The sequence below is a fragment of the Hemicordylus capensis genome, chromosome 6 (genome assembly GCF_027244095.1).
Source record: "Hemicordylus capensis ecotype Gifberg chromosome 6, rHemCap1.1.pri, whole genome shotgun sequence".
NCBI lineage: Eukaryota > Metazoa > Chordata > Lepidosauria > Squamata > Cordylidae > Hemicordylus > Hemicordylus capensis.
The window spans coordinates 163,364,431-163,380,386 of NC_069662.1; the positions used below are offsets into that span (position 1 = coordinate 163,364,431).

The window sequence follows — 15,956 nt, forward strand, 5'->3', positions numbered from 1 at the left end:
TGAGACAGGCAGTTGGTCTGCAGGGTTCTCAAGACAAGCAACTCCTCAGTGTGTTTTCTGTGTTTTATCATAAAGAAAGCCTCATAGATCATAAGACACCCTACCCATTGTTAACAACCCAGTTGCCCCTTTTGGGAAGTCTGAACTGGCAAGGGTGCCAAAATAAATTGTACCTGGGGATGCTGGGAGTTGTGTTTTCAGCAACATCTGGAGGAACCCCAGTCTGGAACCGCTGCTCTAACCACTACACCACCCGAGATCCCAACTCCATTTACTTCACTTCACAGGTCCCTCACGATTCACTGCAAGGAAGAATAAATAGCCCACGAGCCCGTCAATTGGTTCCATTAAGAAGTCCTGTAAGAGCTTTCCTTCTGGTTGATTTGCTGCATCCAAGCACCCTGAGAGAGAGGGAAGGATGCTAGGAATTTCTCAGGCAGGCACTGCTCTGATCACTCTTTTAATAAGGGTTTCTTCAAGATGCTTAAAAAAAACCAACCAAGGGAAAAAAAGAACACAGCAGTGCAGATCAGAGTTTGCTAAGGAAGACGGAGGAGTGGAAGTTGTTGGGGCGGGGGAAGCCAGTGAAGAAGTTAAAAAAAAAAGAAAAGAATTGGCAGGCAACAGAGCCTTGCCTCAGTCTAGCAGTCAGCATCTCTGTCGAATGTTCTTTCCTCCCTTTGTGCAACACCCTTCCCCTCCTACCGACCACCCAAAGTCCTATAAATAATTGGAGCTCTCAGATTCTTGTCCAGTCTCTTCAGTCTTCAGCAAAGAAGCCTGTTGGGAAGGGCAGGTTGTGGGTGAGGTGAGAGAGCGAGAAGAAAGAAAGAAAGAAAGAAAGAAAGAAAGAAAGAAAGAAAGAAAGAAAGAAAGAAAGAAAGAAAGATGGCTAGTGAATTCAAGAAGAAAATATTTTGGAGAGCAGTGGTGGCTGAGTTTTTTGCCATGATCCTCTTCATTTTCATCAGCATCGGCTCAGCCCTGGGCTGCAAATACCCCATAACTAACGGCACAGTCTCAGGGACCCCTCAAGACAACGTGAAAGTCTCGCTGGCTTTTGGGATCGCGATTGCCACCATGGCCCAGAGTGTGGGACACATCAGCGGTGCCCACCTGAACCCGGCGGTGACCTTGGGCCTTCTCCTGAGCTGCCAGATCAGCATCTTCCGGGCCATCATGTACATTCTTGCCCAGTGTTTGGGGGCTGTGGTGGCCACAGCGATTCTTTCGGGCGTCACCTCCTCAGTGCCGGACAATACGCTTGGGCTCAATGCGGTAAGAGGGCAGTCAAGATTTCCTTCTCGGTGTCTGGGTGTGTCTTAAAACCGGTGCTTGAACTGAAGGCCAGTAGCCCTGATGACCGAGGTCTTCTGAAGGTGGCAATGGCTTTCAATAAGCCCACTTGCCCCAATTGCAGTGGGAGTGGCTCGTCAGCACTCTTAGGTGGGGATTAATGGTTTGGCCACCAATTGCAGGGAAATCAAGGTTAAAACCAACTTATATGAAATGAGTTTGGGTGTGTGTGTGTGTGTGTGTGTGTGTGTGTGTGTGTGTGTGTGTTCTGCTTTCTAGCAGTCACTGAATTATATGGTGGTAAAGCGGAGTGCAAAAGTTTCAAGGCTGCCAACCTCTTTCCCTGGTAGGGCCTCTGTGCTTTTAATTATGTGACAAGCAAAAAAGGTTCTGCTAGATGCCACAGAGAGAAAAGTTGCATCTATAGAAATTCTCTCTCTCACAGAACTGTTCCGAATACAGGAGCCCTGAAGCTCCCTCACAACTGGTCATTCTAGATGAAAAAAGCTTCATCTCCTACATTTCTGCTTGTCCACAAACAGCAGTTAAAGCATCAGATCCTTAGCAGAAGTCAGTTGGCAACCCTGCTAAGAAAGTAAACTGTTTTCTTTTCTGCATCGTACATGGAGAAAGACCAGCTTTGGAAAGTGGGTGGAAAAGTATGGAAGAAAAACGAGGGACCCTGGAAGAACATGTAAAGTGTGTTCATGAAAGGGCACCTGTGCCTTTAACAGCTTCATTGGAGGCAGAAATCCAACAGGCAAACATTGCCCATCATTGCATTTCCATACTAGGGAAGAGTTTACCAGTGTGTTTTCTGCCCACACTGCAGTTCTTAAAGGCACAGAAGCCAGCCCCAAAAGGGACAACTCTTATGTTGGGTTTGCCAAGTCTTTGGGGAATTGATTCAGATGGCTTGCAATTAGAACAGATGCATTCTTTGCTTTTACTGGCTATTGGAATTGGTGCCCTAAATCAGGGGTAAGCAAGCTTGGCTCTCCAGCTAAAGAACAAATTTCAGCTGGGGGTGATGGGAGTTGTAGTTCATTAACAGCTGGAGAGCAAGGTTGCCTACCCCTGCCCTAAACTAGGGATGCATTACAGTAGGAAACAATGAGGCCATTCACACAATTGAAAACTGTGTTCTACCCGGGTTTGGGAACTGGGTGTGCTCCCAATTTTTGATTGTGTGGAAGCAAGGTTAGAGGAAAACCTGGGTAGAAGTGACTGTGCGGAAGCAAGGTAGGAGAAAAAGCTACCCAGGTTTTCCTCTAACCTTGCTTCCACACAATCAAAAATTGGGAGTACACACAGCTCCCAAACCCAGGTAGAACACAGTTTTCGATTGTGTGAATGACCTCAATAGCTCTTTGCCTGATTCAGCACACAGCTGTGCTGCCATTATAATCAGCGTGTATCCACTTGTTTTTAATCTAGTTGTCCACTATACCGAGGTATTTAAAGTCTTGTCAATCCTATGAATTCCATTTTTAGGGTTGCCAATCTAGAGTTTGACTGGGCTACTGTACCTTTAAGAGCTCCACAGAAGGGAGAATTTGGACAAATATAGAGCCCTTTCACAGGATCAGTGACAAGGGCTTGGTGGAGGGGAGCGGGCAAGGCTGCTCAGATGTACCTTCCCTGCAGACGATCCTTCATTACTCCCTGGGCAGGCAGATCACCTGTCCAGACGATTGCCGGCAGTGCAGAGGGTCGGGGAACGGGATTGCATCCTCCTGGCCCTTGGAACTCCCATAATGCACTGCGTGAGTGTGCAGTGCATTATGGGTATCCCAGCAGCGATGGCCAAATGCCAGTCACTGCTGCAGTGCTGGCTAAAAGTAGCCAGCACTGAACATGAGCAGGGAAATGGGGATCGATTAAGGGAGCTCTGCCTTACCCTCATTTCAAAGGCTGGCTGCGCAGGTGGGTTTGCCACAGCGGCTTCACATGACCAGGCAAGAGCAGGCTGGGTTGCCTTAGCCTGTTCTTGCCTGAGCGTGTGAACAGCCTCGTGGGGTTTTCCCCCCTAACTCAGTGCAGCAACAGGAGTTGGTGCCTTTAGTTTTCAATTTTCCTCTTGGTATAGCATTTTTGGTCTCCAGCTTGACAACATACCGAGGTCATTCACACAATCAAAAACTGTGTTCTGCCTGGGTTTGGGAGCTGTGTATGCTCCCAATTTTTGGCCGTGTGAAAGCAAGGTAGGAGGGAAACCTGGGTCGAAGTAATTGTGTGGAAGCAACAGGGGCGTAACTATAATAGGGCAAAGGGAGACAGTTGTCTGGGGGCCCACTGCCTTGCCCCCCCCCGAGGCAAGTCACGTGATTGACTCCCCCAGCCACGCGCCCGCCCAGGCTTCCTTCAGTTGTACTCATCCTCCGAAATGGATGTGAGTGTTAAGACCTGGAGCTTCCAGAATAGCATGTCTTTCTCTAGTACCATTAAATGACTTGCATCACCCACAATTTACAAAACGTTTAAAAAAATAATTTAGGATGACCTCACTCAGTACTTGTAATCCCCCTGCAGGTCTAATTGGATGAGGAAATCCACTTTTACACTTGGGTCCCCCCATCATGCTTTTCAGCAAGGGTTGCCACCACAGTGACCTTCAGAAAGGACGAGGTCCTGGGAAAGTCCTGAGTCCACCTAGATCTCATTGCACACAGAGCCCTAGAACCTTAAGATGATAGTTGTGGGCTCTAAATGGATGCACAAAATATGGAGCTGTGAGCACTGGTTTCTCCATTCTCTGCACTGCTGGAAGAAGCTCTGTTTACAAAGAAGGGTTTGTGCACTGAGCTGAGCTGCTGCTGGTGTGAATGGGGAAGCCCTTGCACGTAGGCACACACAGCATGCTCATTGGTACATGAGTGGGGAACTCCAAACTCCCTCTGGTTATGTTTCTCACTTGCTGCTGCATACAAAGGATGGTTGCTATACCGAAGAGTTAGCTCTTCATAGCTGACTGATCTCAGGCAGCAGCTAGAGCTCATTCCCTCCACTGGTCTTGTGGGTAGCAAGCATGAGTTGACCCCTTTGCTAAGCAGGATCTACTCTGGTTTGCATTTGAAAGGGAGACTACAAGTGTCAGCGCTGTAAGATATTCCCCTTGGGGATGGGGCCACTCCCCTAAGAGCATCTGCCTGCTTGCATCCAACTTAGTTCCCTCCCTGGCAGCAACTCCAAGTTAGGGCTACGAGAGACTCCTGCCTGCAACCTTGGAGAAGCTGCTGCCAGTCTGTGCAGACAATACTGAGCTAGATGGACTAATGGTCTGACTCAGTATAAGGCACTTTCCCTATGTTCCTATGGTCACTCCAGATCCTGGTGAGAGAAAATCTATCCTGGTTAGCATTGGAAAGACCCAGTGAGGCTTTTCTCACGATGGGGGGAAATCAGGCTAAGGGAGTCCAGCCTGGTTTCTCCCCATTGTGAGAACCACCAGGCTCGTGGGTGAGCCCGGAGGTTCAATGGTGGCTTGCCCGCCAAAGTAGTCCTCCCCTTAAGCAAAGTTAGCAGAGTGAGTGCTCCGCTAACCTCATTTCCCTGGTTGTGAGATGCTGTGGCACAGCTCCGTGCCACGGTGACTCACGAATAGACCCCGATGGGGAGACTAAAACAAGCCTTCCATCCTCGGGGGTCTCCTGGGACTCGTGTGAGGCAACCTGGGACTTCTGGGGGCTGGGTGGCCCCTGATCCCCACAGCCCCTACCAGCTCTGTGATGGAGCCTGTAGTATTGTGGGTGGACAATCCAGCCAGCCAGGGCAGGCTCTCCACTCATCTGTGGGGAGAGTGGGCCCAGTGAGCTCTCCCCACAGAACCCTCTAAGGCTCTCCACTCTGCTTGTGTGGAGAGCCTCGTTGAACCTCTTTCTCCCTTTAAAGCTCCTGATGGAGCTTTAAATGGAGCTTTAACCATTGGTCCTGATGGGGTTAATGAGGCACTGGGCAGGAGGCTGTTCTCAGCTTCCACTGAGCAGAAGCAGAGAGGGAGGAGCCCCCATTTCTCCCCAAGCTGATTTGTTACTTAAATAAGAAAAGATACAGGGAGCCGGGTCTCATGATCAGTGAGACCCAGTTTGTAAAGGTAAGTGGGGAGAGCGGATTAAGCCCGCTCTCCCCGCAGACGAGCAGGGTGGGAGCCCTGGGCGGCCAGATTGGCTGCCCACACAACTCCTGGCTCCGTGACGGAGCTGGTGGAGGCTGGGAGGATCGGGGGTCGTGTGGCCCCCGGAAGCTCCAGTATGCCCTGTGTGAGTGCGCAGGGCATACTGGGGAGACCCCCAAGCTGGGAGGCTGCCGCGGCCACTCACTCCCAAAAACCGGGTTTGTGAAGCACTCACTTCACAAACCCGGCTTAAGGGGCAGGCTGCTTGAGTGAGTTACCCGCTCAGGATCCACTGGGCGCAGCTGTGAGCCCGGTGGTTCCCACGGTGGGATGAAATTGGGCTAGCGGAGGCTAGCCCGATTTCATTCCATTGTGTGAATAGCCTCACGGTCACCATATGTATTTTTTCCTACATGGACCAAAAAAGCAGTAGGGAGGGGTGCAATCTTGAGCTGAAAAAGGGACGAGAGGAGGAAGGGTGAAACAGTCGCCCCCACCTGCCTTCCTTTTGCTCAGGCTGTTTGGGGTTTGGAGAAAGAAAGTGGGGGAAGAATGTTGGGGGTGAGTGAGGATAGAATTGTGGAACACTTGGATGCATTGTCTGAACCTTTTAGCTCTTTAGAACATTGTCAAGCCTCACTCCAGCTGCTTCTGCTAAAGCAGCTGGCTTTGGTCCAGAGCATCCGCGCAAAACTCCGGCTTCAGGTCTTTTAAACATTGACTTATCCATGGCTACTGCAGAGTCATAAGTATTTGGATAGTGTTGCTGGAAATCCTGACAGAGGGAGCGTGTGTGTGGATTAGAAGGAGGAGGCTGCATTCCTTAGGGGCAGAAGAAACACCTCCCAGGGTTTAAGGTCTACTGAAATAGAGAGAGTCATAGATGAGCAGAGATAAGGAGCCTGGGTTCAGGGTCCATAAGGGCCAGAGAGCTTACTGGACAGTTGACACCCTCAGCAGCAAAGGCGGCCCTTTCATGAGGCAAGGTGAGGCAGCCACTCAGGCAGCAGATTATAGGAGTGCCAGCAGGGTGGCGAAATGCAGCTCTTTGGGACCCATTTGGCACCTGCAAACTTTGCAGGGCACGCCTCTCTTCACACTCCTTGCATATTTATCCCTTGCCAGATACAGGACTCTGTGCAACACTTGCCAAGGCAAATATCTTTTTTCAAAGAGCGTCTCTCATCATGGGAGACTCTTTTTGCTGAAACAGATAAATGTGTTTCCTTTTTTCTCCGAGTTGAGGGTAGGGGTGTGCCCTGCCATTTGGCACACATGTCACTCCTGATTAACTCACTCTTTTTTTCTGACCCAAAAGTTAACTGAAAGTTTTAGGCTGGAAACAGAGGGGCTCTGACAGGGGCGTAGCAAGGTTGGAGTGGGCCCAGAGACAAGATTTTAAAATGGGCCCCCCCTTACTGAAGCTCAGCTCATGATGTAAAGAAATCTTAAATGAGGCTGAATAGTGGTAACAAAAAGCAGAGTAGAATTGATATTTTTATTTATTTCCTACGTGCCACAGTAGAATATCATCCTAAATTATTTTTTTAAGGGTTTTGTCCATTGTGGACGATGCAAGTCATTGAATGGTACTAGAGAAAGACCTGCTGTTCTGGTAGCTCCAGGTCTTAACACTCCCATCAATTTCAGAGGATGACTACAACTGAAGGAAGCCCGGGCGGGTGTGCGGCTGGGGGAGTCAGTCATGTGACTTGCCTCTGGGGGGCCCCCCAAGGCAGGGGGCCCCCAGACAATTGTCTCCCCTTGCCCTATTATAGTTATGCCCCTGGGCTCTGACTTTGAGGGCCCCCATCTGCCAAATCATTCCATAGGTCCTCGGATGCTGTGGCCCTTCAGCGATGCCATACTTTCTCAGCGATGTCCACCTTTGCTATGTAATATATGCAGCCAAATTATGTTAAGCCTGTTCCATGTACTCCAAGTGTTCCGGGTCCATGCTGAATGTCAACACTGAAGCTTCTTTTGTAAAAGGTGTCTCAGGACCTACTTTTTTTTTTTTTTTTAAGTGCATGGATAAATTCCTCCCTCCTAAATTTGTCCTATATTGCATTTATGGTTCTGGATTCATTCACCCTTGGGCAGCCAAGTACTAGGAAAACCCCCTATGGCAGCACTTCTTAAACCTGGGTCCCTAAATGCTGTTGAACTACAACTCCCATCATCCACAGCCATGATGGCCTTCAGCCACTGATCCCAGGTTTTGGGCAGGACTCTCCCCCAACCCTAGGTGGAGATATCTGGGATTGAAGCTGGCACCTTCTGCATACAAGATGCTCCTCCCCTGAGCTATGGACCCATCTCTGACGCTCAAAATGTCTAGGTCAAATTTATTGGAAGATAGTGGGGCTGGGGGTGATGCAGGGGCATAGCAAGGTTGGAGTGGGACCAGAGACAAGATTTCAAAATGCCCCCCCCCTCACTGAAGCTCAGCTCATGAAGTAAAGAAATGTGGATGATGCAAGTCATGTGCTGGTAGCTCCCGGTCTTAACACTCACATCAATTTCGGAGGATGAATACAACTGAAGGAAGCCCAGGTGGGTGTGCGGCTGGGGGAGTCAGTCATGTGACTTGCCTCTGGAGGGCCCCCCAAGGCAGTGGGCCCCCAGATAACTGTCTCCCCTTGCCCTATGATAGTTACACCCCTGGGGTGATGGCATTTGTAGCCCAAGGACATTTGGGGATCCATGGTTGAGAACTCCTGCCCTCTTTTAGCCGGAGAGCCCTTGCTATGTGTGCAGAAAGTGCCTGGTTCAGTCTTCAGCATCTCCAGTTAAAGAGGGTTTCAGGCAGGCAGCAGGAGCGGCGGAAAACCCTTTGCTAGCATCCTGGAGAGCGACTCCCAACACACCCAGCAAAGGGGAGCTGCCCTCTGAGTCAGCGTAAGGCCATTGCATTTGCTCATAAAGAACCAGGCAGAATATATTTATTATATGTTTCCTCTGCTTTTCTATTTGAAAATACAAAAAGTGGTGTACAGTGGTGCTCTTACCCCTGGACTTCGGGGCCCAAGTCCTGGGCCTCCACACCTCCTGGGGCCCCCCCGAATACTCTTCAGTCTTTTCTGGGTGGGGGGGGGGTCGCCGCTGGCCTGGACTGTGCTGGGCAGCCGAGTGTGATTGTGACCTGTGCCGGGTGCTTGAGAGCCGGAGAGGGGAGTGGGGAAAGAATTATGTGACTTGGCAATATGTTAAAGTCCTTGGAGGGGTGGTGGTGGTGCTCCAAAGGCCTTTAGGTGATGATGCTTAACTTGCAGCAGGGGGGCCCCTCCAGCTAGTCGGGGGGGGGGGGGGGGCTCCAGCTAAGGGGGGCCCCTCCAAAGGCCTTTAGGTCCAGGCTCCAAAATTACCTAGGTGCACCTCTGGTGGATACTCTTTTCAGAAAAATAAGACCAAACAATTCCAAGTGAGCCATTTGGCTCCTTGACTCCATCTTCTTGTTAAGTCAGCTGTGGCTCTGGTCAGGTCAATAGTCCCCTCAGCTTATTAGCAATAGCAAGCAATAGCACTTACATTTATATACCGCTCTATAGCTGGAAGCTCTCTAAGTGGTTTACAATGATTTAGCATATTGCCCCCAACATTTCTGGGTACTCATTTTACCAACCTCAGAAGGATGGAAGGCTGAGTCAACCTTGAGCCCCTTGGTCAGGATCAATCTTGCAACCTTCTGGTTACAGAGCGGCAGTTTTACCACTGCGCCACCAGGGGCTCAAGGGATGCAAGGAGCACCGCCATCCCTCTCCAAAACATTGCTTGTCTTATCAAGAACCTTAAGAACATTAGGTAGATGCCTTCTACCGAGTCAGACCCTTGGTCCATCTAGCTCACTACTGTCTACACTGACTGGCAGCGTCTTCTTCAAGGTTGCAGGCAGGAGCCTTTCCCAGCCCTACCTGGAGATGCTGCCAGGGAGTGAGCCTGGGACCTTCTGCATGCAGTGCAGGTGTTCTGCCACTGAGCTACAGCCCCATCTCCACAGGTGGGATTTATGGGCCTCCCATCCATGCACAGGCCACACCAAGTCCTGCTTAGCTTCAACAAGTGGTTTCAAGTTTGAGTCCATTCAGAATTTCTTAGGCATTTCTTCTGAGTTGGAGCTCCACAGATATCCCTCGGAAGGTCTAGGTCATTTGTAGTGGTGGCTCAGATGCAGTTGTAGGGACACAAGCTAAGGAAAGGTGGAGCAGCAGGAGTGTGGGACACAAAGATCACATCATGGCTACCAGGATTTAGGGCAGAAATAGTAATGTTCTGGATGTACGTGTGATAATAGCAAGAAAAGGAGGAAGCCTACTGAAGCAGGCAGGGCGGGCTCAGAATGTCATCTTTCCCAGTCGTGCGGTTTCATTCTCAGGCAGTTTCAAGTGGAATGTTAATGTATGGAAGTCTGTCATTCACACAGTCAAAAACTGTGGTGGTGGTGGTGGTGGTGGTGGTGGTGATTTATTCGATTTCTATACCGCCCTTCCAAAAATGGCTCAGGGCAATTTACACAGAGAAATAATAAATAAATAAGATGGATCCCTGTCCCCAAGGGGCTCACAATCTAAAAGAAACACAAGACAGACACCAGCAACAGTCACTGGAGGTACGGTGCTGGGGGTGGATAGGGTCAGTTACTCTCCCCCTGCTAAATAAAGAGAATCACCACATTAAGAGGTGCCTCTTTGCCAAGTTAGCTGGGGTTTCTCTCAAGGGGAAACAAAACACTGGAGAATTTTCTTAGAGGTTTCTCCACAGCTCAGAAGGCTGGAATCCTACTTACTTGGAAATGAATCAAACGGAAAGCAACAGGACTCCTTTCCAAATAAAGGTGGTTAGCTTCCCACTAGACAGTAGCAGCTTCCCCATTAACTTGAAACAGCTCAGGATCAAGCTTGAAAATGGAGATGTGCTCATTCCCTCCGAAACCACTGCCGTTGTGAAGGAGCCCACGCAGCAGACAAACAGACTACTCCAGCCCAGACACCAATTGGAGTGGCCATCAGCAAGCGGCTGACTGACACCGTGTGGTCTGGTTTCCAAGGGTGTTGGCATGAGGGATCCCCAGACTGGGCTTGTCATTAAACTCCCGTGCTCTGGGTTTCCTCAGAATCAAGACATCTCTGGAAAAGAGAAATGCAAGAGGTTGCAGGACAGGAAATGCTTTCCGGACTTCTTGTTGCTTTTCCTTGCTGCAAAAAAAAAAAAGAGGCAGAAGGAGGAATAAAGGATGCCCTGAAGAAGTCGGTACAAAGTCAAGTCAGGAAGGAAAAAGGAATTAGAAAGAGGCAGAGTGGTGGGGCGAGTGAGTAAGACTCCTTCACAAATTCTGCTAGTCTTTTATCAACACTTTCTTTGCTCTTTTAAACATCTCATTGATATTTTACTTGTGGACAAACCTCCGAATTCCATTCAACTGTCATTTTAGGCCAGGGGTTCCCAACTTTGGCTCCACAGATGTTGTTGGACTACAACTCCCATCATCCGTAGCCCAAGTCATTGTGGCTGATGGGAGTTGCAGTCCAACAACATCTGGGAGCCAAGGCTGGGATTCCCTGGTTTAGGCAACGTCCAGGGATGTCATGTGCTGAAACACCTCTCCGTGACAGGATTCCTTTCTACTGAAATTCACTTGGCTTCCTTAGAAATCCCTAAGATAAGGTGATTCCTTTCCCTGCAGAGAAACCTTGCAATTGTTCTGAATTTTGCTTTAGGTGAAATTTCAGGGGGAATTCACGTGAGAGAGTAAACAATTACTCGTAGCTCCAGTTAAAGCGCTCTCAAATAGTAGATGTTCGGAAATAACTTTTCCTTGGAGCCTAAAGAACTGCCAGTCAGAGTAGATAGGACTGAGTGAGGTGGACTGGTGGTCGGACTCAGTAGGGCAGCGTCATACTGTATAAACATAAACATTGTTGACTCTTGTTTTGTATGAAAGGATTGGGAGCTCAGTTCTGATACCGAAAACATCATCCTTGGTTGAGTAAGTCTTGAAAGGCACCCTGCTCCTTGATTCTATGTCCACTCACTCCTCTTGGGGGCTCTATTTTGCCCCTGGCTCTGGTTAGTGGATCTTGGGGTTCTAGTGAAAAACAAAGTGGATCCCATAAGCCTCAAGTCAGCCCACTAGTGCTCTACCACCCCATTATGGCCCCTTCCTAATAAATAATAACAACAAGAGATGGGGCCTTTTCAGTGGTGGCACCAAAATGGAAGGATTTCCTCTCTAGGAAGCTCTATTGGGTTTCTTCACTTCCTACACTTATACAAGTTTTGAAAAGAAACATAACAACAACAACAACAACAACAACAACAACACAAAATACAAAGATCTACAAATTGAAATTGAAAGGCTGTCGCAGAAAAAGACCAAAATCATCCCAGTGGTCATTGGCGCCCTGGGTGCAGTTCCAAAAGACCTTGAAGAGCACCTCAACACCATAGGGGCCACAGAAATCACCATCAGCCAGTTACAAAAAGCAGCTTTACTGGGAACAGCCTATATTCTGCGACGATATCTATAACAACAGCAACAACACTGACAATAAAATTCAGCCATCCCAGGTCCTTGGGAAGGACTCGATGTCTGGATAAAACAAACCAGTCACTAACACCTGTCTGACTGTGTAAACAAGAAATAATATAAGCAGATGAAACAGTTGAGCACTTTGTATGTTCTTGTAAGAAAATCGCACAGACTGATTATAAGGAAAGACACAATAAAGTTGCTGCAATGATCCTCTGGAACCTTTGCAAGAATTACAAATTGCCAGAAAGCAAGAACTGGTGGCATCGTCCAATTGAGAAGGTAACAGAAAATGAGGAGGCAAAAATCCTTTGGGATTTTTGAATACAAACTGATAGGCATTTAACGCATAATACGCCAAATCTGACAGTCATCGAGAAGAATCGGGTTCTGATAATTAATATTGCAATCCCTGGGGATAGACGAGTTGGTGAAAAACAACTGAAGAAAATAACTAAATACAAGGACCTTCAGATTGAAACTGAGCAGCTCTGGAAAAAGAAAACAGTAGTGGTGCCAATAGTTGTTGGTGCCCTTGGTGCAGTACCAAAAGAACTTGAACACCATCTCGAAACCTTGTGCATCGATAAAATTACAACACATCAGCTACAGAAGGCCACACTACTTGGGACAGCATGAATACTACGACGCTATCTTTAATTTTACTTTAGTTATCCTAGACCCTTGGAAAGGGCCCGATAATTAAAGTACCAAATCCAGTCAATAACATCTGGTAGACTGTGTGTATATAGATAATAATAAAATAAAATAAAATAGCAACTTTATTTATGGGACAAATTTGTTATTTGTCTCATAATTATTGTTCTCCAGGGGGCTAATGAAGTAAAACAATAAAACAACAAATGGAATGAAACATACAATTAAAAGCACATCAAAACAAAACAAAAGGTTCTAATAAAATAAAAATACATTTTGAAAACATTTTAAAACCCCTTGTTAAACGGCCTGCTTCAGTAGACTTTCCACATTTAACAGGGTGCTGCTCCTTCCTGGGATATTTCCTTTCATTTACCATTTCATTTACCACTTGATTTGGTTTTATTTGATTTACCATGCTGCTGCTGTTCACGTTTCTCGTGTGTGTTTTATCCTTCTCAGTTGTGTTCAGGGATAGGCTCTTTTTAAATTTTTCATACTCTCGTAAGCCACTTTGGAGTAGTACTCTAGAGGAAATCAGGGTAGAAATGGATTAAAGAAATAAATAAAATGAGGACGTGTTCAATTAGAGTAGAAGAGGCATGACTGCTGGAAGCAGGTGTGAGGAAGGAATCTTCTTGCCATCTGCATTATTCCTGCTTGGAAGGACAGGCAGTAGCACTCAAAAACCCCTGCTCTCTGGAGGGAGAAAACCACATTTTCAAGTAGCTCTTAGCATTAAGCTTTCAGCTCCATACCTGAGCAATGATTGTCCGGCGGCCTTCCCTCTTCTCATTTCTGTCGTCACATGCCTACATTCCTCTGAGTCGCTCTATATTTAAACTGTTCCTAACTATATTGTTAACCATCCCTGGGGCCTTAAAATTTCCACAGTCGTGCGGGAACGTTAGAATATAAGAATTGCATGCTGGGTCTGGCGAAAAGTAGCCAGCCAGATGTCTCTGGGTAGTTTGCTCTCTGCAGGCTGTGCAGAGAGCAACCCTTCTGGAATGAGTCCCCAGCATCTGGGAATCCACTTGCATCTGAACAGGGAATCTCTATTCTTGGCCCTTCTTTGGTTAGTTCTAAAAATGAGACCACATAAGATATGCCACATCCTCAAATTGTTAGAATTTAACATTATATTGTGCTTGTCTCCCCTTGCCCCAGGAGCATAGTTCAAAACAAACAAAAGTGTAGCTAAAGTATGAGCAATTAATAAATAGAAACAGCATGAAAAAATGGTATAGGTTGTGTTCTCTGGCCAGAACCATCACAGTTAAAGAGTTAATGGAGTGTGTCATGAGAACCCCAGATTTCCAGGCAATCCCAGTTAAATCACTGTGGTAACCAGCATTTAACTGGATTTGCTAACGAATCCTGGTTAGGAATCCTGCTTAAATGCTGGTTATCCACAGTGATTTAGCCGGGAGAGCCTGGTAATGACACAGCTCCTTATATGGAGTCAGACCACTGATCCAGCTAGCTCAATGTGTCTACACTGACTGGCAGCATCTTTCCAAAGTTTCAGGCAGAGGTCTCTCCCAACCCTACCTGGAGATGCTGCCAGGGATTTTGCCCGAGACCTTCAGCATGCAAAGCAGATGCTCTACAACTGAGCTAGGGCCCCATCCCATGGCTGTTAAAGGCAGAGGCGGAGCCACCATAGCGCGAACGGGTTCAAAGAAGCTGGGCCACCATGCTCAGGGGTTGTGCCTCGTGCCCCAGCCACACCCCCTTCGCCTGATAGGCAGGGAGAGCCGCTCTTGGCCACGCTGTGGACGCAGCTCTGGCCAGATTTTGCTCTGTGTGGCCCCATTTGTGAGCAAAACCACACTCCCTGTGTCTGACGTCAGATGCTGATGTCTGACATCAGACACAGGGGGAGTGGCTAGGGGGGCTGCTGGCGGCAGGCTGAACTGGGGCTGCCACTGGCCTCACTATGGGCCTGGTTAAAGGCCTAGGAGCAGATTCAGCAGGGAAATATGGCAACCCAGTGGTGGACCCAGGAGAAGCTCTGGATCCAGCACAAACATCAAGCAGTTGCTTGAGGATAGCAATATTATTAGAATAACAGTGAAGCACTGTGGGATATAAGAGGCATAACCCATGTAATTTCAGCTTGGTCATAGGAACATAGGAACATAGGAAGCTGCCATATACTGAGTCAGACCATTGGTCTATCTAGCTCAGTATTGTCTTCACAGACTGGCAGTGGCTTCTTCAAGGTTGCAGGCAGGAATCTCTCTCAGCTCTATCTTGGAGAAGCCAGGGAGGGAACTTGGAACCTTCTGCTCTTCCCAGAGCGGCTCCATCCCTTGAGGGGAATATCTTCTAGTGCTCCCACATCGTCTCCCATTAATATGCAACCAGGGTGGACCCTGCTTAGCTAAGGGGACAAGTCATGCTTGCTACCGCAAGACCAGCACAGATCCTCATGCAAGAAGCTGCCAGTGGGCCTTCTAGGAAAGTGCAGCAATCCCTTGAGAATGTGTGTGCATCTTAAATAAACTTGCTTAGATTCCCTTGAAAATTCTCCTTCTCAGGTACCTTGAGTGGAACCCTGAAATTCACCAAGCATTTCATTTCTTTTTTTAACTACACTCCAAGCCTTAATCTTCATATGTGGAGGGGAAACAGAAATTGAGCATGTACAGAACGTTGCAAGGTTATTCGCACGAGTAGCTCAGCCCAGATCAGGGCAGCCCAGCCTGGGTTGGGCTGCTCGTGTGGAGCGCCTGGGATTGCTCCTGATCCCAGGCCTCTCTCCCCCGCTAGCCCGACTTTTTGACCTGAGGTTAACCGAGGTTAAACGAAATGGCAGATCATTTAACCTCGGCAGGTGATCGTGTGAACAATCGCCGTTGGGCCAAAAGGCTTCCGCCTGGCCCGCCGCCATTTCTGGCAAGGAGCCAGGAGAAGGAGCGGCCATGCTGAGTGCAGCAGCTGCCCTAATGCGAGCAGCCACGCGGCCCTCCGGCATGCGGGTGGGGGAAGTTTCCCCTCTCCCTCTTGCGAGGGCACGTAGCAAGGCGGAGTCAAAGATGGCGGCCGCTCGCCAGCCGAGGAAGGCAGACGAGCTTCTGCCTTCCCCGCAGCCGTCCCGAGCGGCAGCTGGAGGTCGTGGGCATGACCTCAATGTGTTACAACTGCATCACTCCCGAGAGTCTCCAAAGCATTGAGATGTGTGAAAGGGGCTTAGAAGGCAAACACTGTTACTTCCGGGCAACACTTCCAGATTGAGCGAGATGGACCAATGGTCTGACTTGGATCTGGCAGTTGCCTATGTTCCTAGTGTACATAGGCAACCGAGCCCATCTGTGTGTGCGTGCAGAAAAGGTGGCAGAGGGAATCAGTGGT

General features: G+C 48.5%; 1 protein-coding gene across 1 annotated transcript in view; it reads left to right on the top strand.

The window, feature by feature from the left end:
• Nucleotides 1-744: 744 nt before the first annotated feature.
• Nucleotides 745-15,956, top strand: part of AQP1 (aquaporin 1 (Colton blood group)) — a 44,276-nt gene continuing 29,064 nt past the window's right edge. The window contains exon 1 of the mRNA XM_053259364.1: nucleotides 745-1,278. Coding sequence (XP_053115339.1) covers nucleotides 889-1,278 — 390 coding nt within the window. The 5' untranslated portion in view covers nucleotides 745-888. The remainder of the gene's footprint in view (nucleotides 1,279-15,956) is intronic.